The sequence below is a fragment of the Engystomops pustulosus genome, chromosome 7, assembly GCF_040894005.1.
Source record: "Engystomops pustulosus chromosome 7, aEngPut4.maternal, whole genome shotgun sequence".
Taxonomy (NCBI): Eukaryota; Metazoa; Chordata; class Amphibia; order Anura; family Leptodactylidae; genus Engystomops; species Engystomops pustulosus.
Genome location: NC_092417.1, coordinates 154622991 through 154631235, shown reverse-complemented (window position 1 = coordinate 154631235; position 8245 = coordinate 154622991). Strand labels below are relative to the sequence as shown.

General features: G+C 44.5%; 1 protein-coding gene across 2 annotated transcripts; it reads right to left on the bottom strand.

Annotated features, from left to right (window-relative positions):
* Positions 1–384: 384 nt before the first annotated feature.
* Positions 385–7343, bottom strand: BAD (BCL2 associated agonist of cell death). Of its 2 annotated transcripts, none has more exons than XM_072118400.1 (5): positions 7216–7343; positions 5725–5869; positions 4813–4988; positions 2184–2340; positions 385–551 (listed from the first exon to the last, which is right to left on the bottom strand). In XM_072118400.1, exons 2-4 carry the CDS (start codon positions 5867–5869, stop codon positions 2209–2211), a joined length of 453 nt encoding a protein of 150 aa, XP_071974501.1. In that variant the 5' UTR covers positions 7216–7343; the 3' UTR covers positions 385–551; positions 2184–2208. The 2 variants fall into 2 exon arrangements, with proteins under 2 accessions (XP_071974501.1, XP_071974500.1); XM_072118399.1 differs by having other exon boundaries at positions 2189–2340.
* Positions 7344–8245: the final 902 nt, after the last annotated feature.

Below are 8245 nucleotides of genomic sequence, written 5' to 3'. Positions count from 1 at the left end.
ATGGTAAAATTCTGGCTGCTGGGATACACCACTAGGTGGCACTCATTACATATTGCTGTATTATTTCCCTGCTTTCTCCGCTGCAGCACAATATCACTCATGTTCTGCCACAATCGCTTCGACAGGTGTTATATTCCCTTTAAATAATGAAAAAAAAAAAATCTACACAATCTAAACAAACGTGATTATTTTATTTGATGCAAATTTGAGTAAAGCAGCACAATGAGCACCAGTTCATGGATTCAAGGGAAAATGTCTTCTTCTAATGTTGTAACGACCCCATCCTTACCCGAGTTATACGATGAGTTCAGAGGTCGCACGCGACACGTTAAATCTCATTGTTCTGTGCTCTCTCCCGTAAAAAATGGTATGTTCGTTAAAATATTTTTGTTTTTTTTTAAATGAAATATACATAGTGGCACATTAGGCATCTTCAGAGTCTTCATGCAGATGAGTTCATCTCAGTAGTTTCAGTCCATTGTCCGGTTATTATAATCTAGCTGCTGCTGTCCCCGATGTAGTGGAGAGGAGCGCGGTCACCAGCGTCACAGCTGCAAGAAGAGACACTGCATGAGTATATGATGGTTCTGCCAATAGTCCATTTCAGACAATGTCCCTTATAACACCAACATGTGGTGCAGCAATGTACTGAGGCTATACAGTCTAGCTTCCATTTCGCAGATCTAGATTACACTAAGGCTACATTCACACGATGTATGCCCGCCGTATTGTAGTACGGTGGGCATACATCGGCCCCGGGAAGAGGAACAGGGGATGAGCGCTGCACACAGCACTGTATTCCATTGAAAGATAGTTAAAGATAGATAAAAATTGTTTCCCTTACATCCCCATACATCAACTTTATATTATATTCCCTGCATCAGAGGGGGAGTGTCCTGTTCAGCCGTTTCCTACCATTTACTCATACCCATATTCCTCTTCTCAGCATGTCACGTAACCAGGGTGACATCATCTGAGGTCCTGTTACATTTGCAACATCTACTCCACGTGTGTATCTGATCACATGAAATCACAGCAGCCTCCATGAACTTCTTCTCCACCCTACCCTTCATGGAGGCTTCTGTGATTTCATGTGATCATGAATGAGGCGATATAGAGATAGCAAATGACTTTAAGAGCCCAATAATGTAACAGAGCTCTCTCTCAATGTTCCACACAACAGCGCGTCTTAGCAGTGAGACCTGTCATGTAGGAACAAGGTGGCAGGACAGTGCAAGTAAAGTTTAATATACAGAACTCACATAGTGTGAGTCGCATATAAGTTTACAAATTGATTTTTGTAATATTGCAGCCATGGAAAGGAACCATTTAGGGATAATGGCAATATTTTTTAATCATAGTTTTTAATAATGTCTTTATTTTTGGTTGAGTTCATTTGCATGACAGGTTGTAATCCAGCAAGATGGGGAAGAGACTGAGCAGGTCCCGGTCTCTAAGACAGCTCTAAGACTAGTAAAAGGAGAACTATCCTTTGGTCTTTGCTTGCGATTATGACACTGGTTAATGATTGCTTTTTGTCCATATCCAGGTATCCTCATTACACAACCTCACAGTTGATGCTGCATCTACAAGTTTGAAGCTCACAGGTGAGTAAAGAGCTGACTCAGCAGGAGCTGGTCAATTTCTAGGAGGCTGCGTTCACACATTCCATCTTGATTACGTTTCAAAACTCTATGCAAACGGAATATGGATGGAATCCTCCCAATCACATATGCGTTTCAATCAGTAACTAGCACCCAACGCACAAATGCGACCGGACCAAGCCCCACCTCTCCCCCCGTTCCGTCTGTATTGCATTTTGAAACACACGGAGCGTGTGAACTAAGCCTGAATATCCTCATCCACCTCACTGTTGACTCTCTATCCATAAATGAAGCTGAAAAAAGGAGCTGCAATAGTGAGATGGGAATCTTTAACATTTAATTTAGCAAGATAACTGGATGGAACAGATGGCTCTTTATGCTCTCTATATAACGTGACAATACTATGAAGCTCTGAAACTTTGCTATGCGGCACCCCTCCATCAGTCTTTAGTAGGAGATGGGTTTCTCTGGAAACGCATATGCGATAAGGCCGAGTCCCGCCCCCTGTGCGGTCGATTCGCGTTATGAACGCAATGCTAGCAGGACGTGGCCTAAGTATCAATACAGAAGTGGTGTTACCTTACCTTGCTCCTCCGCAGACAGTCTAATTCTTCTCACTCTCGGACTCGCTCTTGTCTTTGCTTTTCCATCGTATTAAACCGAGAAGCATTTCCCGTATTCCCTTGTTTCCGGTCATCTGAGCGGCTGCACTTGCACTTTTAGGGCGAGGAAGACCCTGGAAACAATTTTTTGAATGAAAGATTTAGAGACCCAATTGACTACAGATACAAGTCACAGCCATGTCCTGACAAACTGTAAGTAATAGTCGCCAGGAGATATTGTTTTATCCCGGTTACTATTCTATTCTATTCTTAAAGAGGAACTCTCCCCCTCCCCCCCCCATTAGTGAATACTAGTCCAATGCATCAAGTAACTCCTGTATGAGCTCTTCAGAAGTGTCGGGACCATCTCTCCAAGTCTATAGATTTGTCAAACTTCAACACTTTTATATCTGACCTGCACAAGATATAGGAGTAGCCCATTTCCTATTACTAGGGATCTGTTTAGATACAGTTAAAACATTTTGTTTTGGCCTACACTTTATTTGCTCCTAGATAAAACCCCCCATGAGTGAGACACTGGAATATCTTTCTCAATAAATGATGGTGGGATGTTGCAAAGAAATTCACTGTGATATTACCAATATACTATTTCTGAGAAATTCTCAGTTTAATCCATATGCTAATGAATCAGTTGGTGCACCCAGGTTGTTTCCTTAGTAGCTGGAGCACTGCTGTTCCTCCCTTGATCACTACCCTCCCCATTAAATAGGAGATATGTCTTGTGAGAAGCATAGGGAGACACTGGGAGGAAAAGGACATCATTTAGGAAGGATAAGCAGTGCTCTGGGTGCTGAGGACCCATCCAAGGTGACCAAATGCCTAATTAGCATAAATATTAAAATGGGAATTTTTCAAAAATGGTTTAATAGACAGAAATTATAAAATGTACATTGAGCACAGCTTATAATGGTGAAGGTGGAAGTCCCTTTAATGGTGAAAATAACAGCCTGTGGTGATGGATGCCAAAGTATGGAGATTATCCATCAATGCAAATATGGATGTTAATGTGCTGGTGCCGCCCTGTAACAAATCAGGTTTGTCCAACTCAGGAGGTTTGAGACTGTTATGAGTGGTGTACCCCAGGGTTCTGTGCTTGGCCCACTACTATTTAATATATTTATTAATTATATAGAGGTAGGAATTAATAGCACTGTGTCTATTTTTGCAGATGACACCAAACTATGTAGTGTAATACAGTCTATGGAGGATGTTCACAGGCTGCAGGGTGACTTGGACAAACTGAATGTTTGGTCATCCACTTGGCAAATGAGGTTTAATGTGGATAAATGTAAGGTTATGCACCTGGGGGCCAATAATCCAAAGGCAAAATATGTACTTGGGGGAGTAAATCTGGGAGAGTCCCTTGTTGAGAAGGACCTGGGGGTACTAGTAGATCAGAAATTGAGTAACAGCATGCAATGTCAAGCAGCTGCCTCTAAAGCCAGTAGGGTTTTGTCATGTATCAAAAGTGGTATGGACTCTCGTGATAGGGATGTAATATTACCACTATACAAGGCACTGGTTCGGCCTCACCTGGAATATGCTGTCCAGTTCTGGGCACCGGTCCATAAAAAGGATGCCCTGGAGCTGGAGAGGGTTCAACGTAGAGCCACAAAAATGATAAGGGGTATGGAGGGTCTTAGTTATGAGGAAAGATTAAAACAACTAGATTTATTTAGTCTGGAAAAGAGACGACTACGAGGGGACATGATTAATTTATTTAAATATATGAATGGTCCATACAAAAAATATGGTGGTAAGTTGTTCCAGATTAAATCAAATCAAAAGACGAGGGGGCACTGTCTCCGTTTAGAGAAATCAAGGTTTAATCACCGGAGGCGACAGGGCTTTTTTACTATGAGAACTGTTAATCTGTGGAATAGCCTGCCTCAGGCGCTGGTCACAGCAGGGACAGCAGAGAGCTTCAAGAAGGGTCTAGATGCCTTTTTAAACCTAAATAACATTGATGGTTATGTTATATAGAATAGTTTCCCTTAAATCCCTTCCTCATCCAATACCTTCCTTGGTTGAACTTGATGGACACGTGTCTTTTTTCAACCATATAAACTATGAAACTATGTACGAGGCTGCAGGTGTATGCCTTGCATACTGCGCCATACCAGCTTAGTAAGGGACTGTATAGAGGATGGATCCCGTAATATGCTTATACAGTGGGACACTGTAAACGACTGTAAACGTATACGACCGTTTGTGACCCATTTCAGCACACGTTCATGTGCAAGTGTCCAATGATTGGCAGAAGCGGGTCTCGTAACCCCTGGTAACCTGCCATGAGCGCTATGGGACTTTTCAGAATTCCTGGAAACTCCCTTTAAATGATGTGTTTACATCAGGAGTTCCCCAGTGTATATACCTATGATGGAAGACACAACATTTACGTGTACCAAGTAAACACAGGCTTAGGATCAATGTTTTCCTCAGATTACCTGGACACTACTGCCTGAGGGGGCTCCAAGTACGGGGGGGGGGGGGGGGGGGGGGGGTAAGTAGCTTAAATTACACTCCTGTCTGTGTGCCTTTCAAAGCATAAACTCTGCATTTTGGATAAACAGATAAATAATTACCGTGAAGCTTTTGTCAAATTCATCGCTCATTCTCCTGAGCTCTCGGCCATAGCGAGCAGCGACCATAAGGGAAGATGGAGCAGAGCGGGAACGTGAACGGAACTGGTTCAGCTCGCCCACGTGATCCGTCTCCACGGCCTCTGAAGCGGATTCCGTCCGAGCGCGAGGTTCTTTTCCTGGAAAAGGAGGACAATGGTGTGACTATAATAACTGAAATATAGAACAAGATGTATAGGTAGGAGACCAGACAGTATACTGTATCCCTAACTGACAATGTCCATTGGATTGTAGGCGGTGGAAAAGGCTGGCCATATACATATCTCCCAAACCCACATATACAGACTGGGTATATGCCCCAATATCAAGAGGGGAGTTAGCCATTGCTAGAGAACAAAAGCATTGGGCCTGATCCTCATCTTTTCCAATATCAGTGGAGAATCAGGAATCTACTGCATAGCGGATGATACTGGAAGCAGGTGAGAGAAGCGGCCAGATGTTGGCCTCCCATCAAAATTTGTAACTCTCTACCTTCATAGAAGAATCCAACAGTAAGTTGGCCGTGTCTAGATCTACCCTGCATTTAAATTGCGTTTAGAAACACAATTCAAGCACAGCAGGAAAGAGACCTTCTCCCAATCACAGATACGTCCAGACTAAGGGTGCATTTTGGATGCGTCAGAACGCATGCATTTTTAAGTGTTACGTTGTTTTGCTGTAAGTGTAAGCAGCTGTGTAAACATTTTCACATCTGCTTACACTTTCAATGAAGAAAAACGCTTCCAGAGTATCCAAATGCATTGTAACATTTAAAAACGCATGCATTCTGATGCACGTTCCCTGATGGATGCGCCCAAAACGTCACGTCACCCTCGGGCTTAGATTATAGCAGGTTATATTACAGCGCAACGTTACCTCGGAGGCGTCTCAGGTTAGGAGAACTCCTGTTATCTTTTGCTCTTCTGTTGGATGGAGGATCTGTTCCTGGGAGAGCGGCTCCTTGTTCGTTCGGAGGAAACTCTGCTATGGAAAACATGGAGGATGGAGGAGAGTCTGCCATCTGTGTTACCAGAAACAAAACCAAAAATTTGGGGTGAAATATTTCCTTATAGGATACAGAAAGCTGGAACAGATCTGTGGGACATATAAATGTAATTGTTCAAGGATGAGGAGCATCATATGAGATATAGTTACCCCCCCCACACTCAGGTCCTACGTAACTTGCAGCTGATGGGCCGCAGTGCAAAGTCTGTGCCAGGCCCCCGGCTATAATGTATGGCAGGGGCGTAACTAGGAGAGACGGGGCCCCATAGCAGATTTCTGAATGGGGCCCCACTACCTCCTCAGAAAATATACATATCTGTATAGTCACACATACTCACATTTATATACTCTTACACGTGTTTATACACTCATGTGCACTGATATACACACTTACACAGATCTGTCCCTGTAGATGCTGACCTCATCAGGGAAGAGATCAGAGATCCCTAGTCCTGCTGTCCCCTTCCTCTCCCCCGACATTTCATGCTATATACTGGGGAGGCTGCAAACTGTTATATACATATTATGATGTACAATATGCAGCATAATATGTATATAATGGTGCACATTCTCCACTCTTTAGTGTGTCAGGCCCCCTATCACTGTGGGCCCCATAGCAGCCGCTATAGTTGCTACCCCTGTAGTTACACACCTGATGTATGGGTTATAGCACTAGTCTTATAATATAGGAAAGTGACAATTTACAGGCCCCCTAGGCCTCTTTGGCCCAGCTGCGACCGCACCAGCCTTTGCAGCCCCTATTCTCATGACGTCAGAGGCTAGAGGAAGCGCTGTCTAGCGCGAAACAGCCCTTCGCCTTGCCGCATGTGGGCGTCCAGTACCGCCTGTTTATGTATGAATAAATCTTGAAGAGTTCCCGGTGAGTGCTGCAGTCTTCTTTTCTTCACTTACCGTATTCTCATGCCCACTGGGGGTCCCCCACACCTTAAACTTGACCCTCATCTGCGATCCTGTGCATAAAATCAGTCCTGCACAATAGGATCTGGGGAGAATATAACAACGGTGATCTCTGCACTTAAAGGGATGGTCCAGGATTACAATAACACCATGGCTGTGGAGGAGTTGTGTACAGTATTATAGTCTTGGGCTGCAGTACTACACATGACCTGCGCACAGCGGGGCGCTGTGTTGTGGATAAAGCAGCCATGTTATTCTCACCCTTAGACAACCTCTCCTGTATAACCAATACATGATCAGCGCAGGGTTATGGCTCCTATAGACTAGTCCTGCGCTGTGAGGTACATATGTATGTAATACGGAGCGTCTGTCAGTCAGGAACCGTATTATCCCTGATTTTCTAGCAGGTGGTGACATCCAGTAATGGCTGCCCCGGGGTCGTACCTCCTGCGCTCCTGTTTTGCGGTGTCTCCGGTACCAGCACGGGCTCCCGGTCTCTCTCCGTCTAACTGTAGCTCCACCCACAATCCATGTTTACTTCCCCCCCCCCCCTTCCTTCCGGGTTCCTCGCGCTGGCCCCGCCCCCTGCCTCTGATTTTTTTTCTGCCTCAAACCAATCGCTGTTCGGAAATGGCATTAAGCGCCGCCCACAAGCTGCGCGTAGCCGTGACACGTGACAGGTAAACAGCCGGTCACTATGGGGACAGGGCAACGCGCGGAATGCAGACGGTTAAATGAGGTCATGTGATCAGAGCGGGACAGAATAACAGAGCGGAGACATGGAGGAGCGATCATTGTTGTCTATACACAGGATTGTCCAGTGCCAGCAAATAATGGATATTACTTGTGTAATGAAAAGTTCTACAATTCTACAATGTACTTTCTGGTTTCATGTTTTTCTAGATCTCTGCTTACTGTCAATCTATAGGAAGCAACATTGTTAATTAAAGTGGATAAAAACCATTCCCTTGTGATGTGATGTCACACAGGAGCACGGCTCGCTATATCCCTGGTCATGTGATGTCACACAGGTGCACGGCTCGCTATATCCCTGGCCATGTGATGTCACACAGGTGTACGGCTTGTTATATCCCCGGTCATGTGATGTCACACAGGTGCATGGCTCGTTTTATCCCTGGTCATGTGATGTCACACAGGTGCACGGCTCATTATATCCCTAACCATGTGATGTCATACAGTTGCATAGCTCATTATATCCCTGCTGATGTGATGTCACACAGGTACCTGGATTGTTGTATTCCTGGTCATGTGATGTCACACAGGAGCACGGCTCGTTATATCCCTGGTCTTGTAATGTCACACAGGTGCACAGCTTGTTATATCCCTGATTATGTGATGTTACAAAGGTTCACAAATGTTATGGCACACAGGTGCATGGCTTGTTTTATCCCTGGTCATGTGATTTCACACAGGTTCACGGTTGTGGATTCAGTCGATTACGTGTCTAATTGTC

Coding starts and splice junctions, on each gene's coding strand:
- BAD (XM_072118400.1), bottom strand. CDS start 5,869: ATGGCAGACTCTCCTCCATCCTCCATGTTTTCCATAGCAGAGTTTCCT. Junction 4,989..5,724: donor TAACCTGAGACGCCTCCGAG/GTAACGTTGCGC, acceptor CTCCTTTTCCAG/GAAAAGAACCTCGCGCTCGG. Junction 2,341..4,812: donor AATTTGACAAAAGCTTCACG/GTAATTATTTAT, acceptor AATTGTTTCCAG/GGTCTTCCTCGCCCTAAAAG.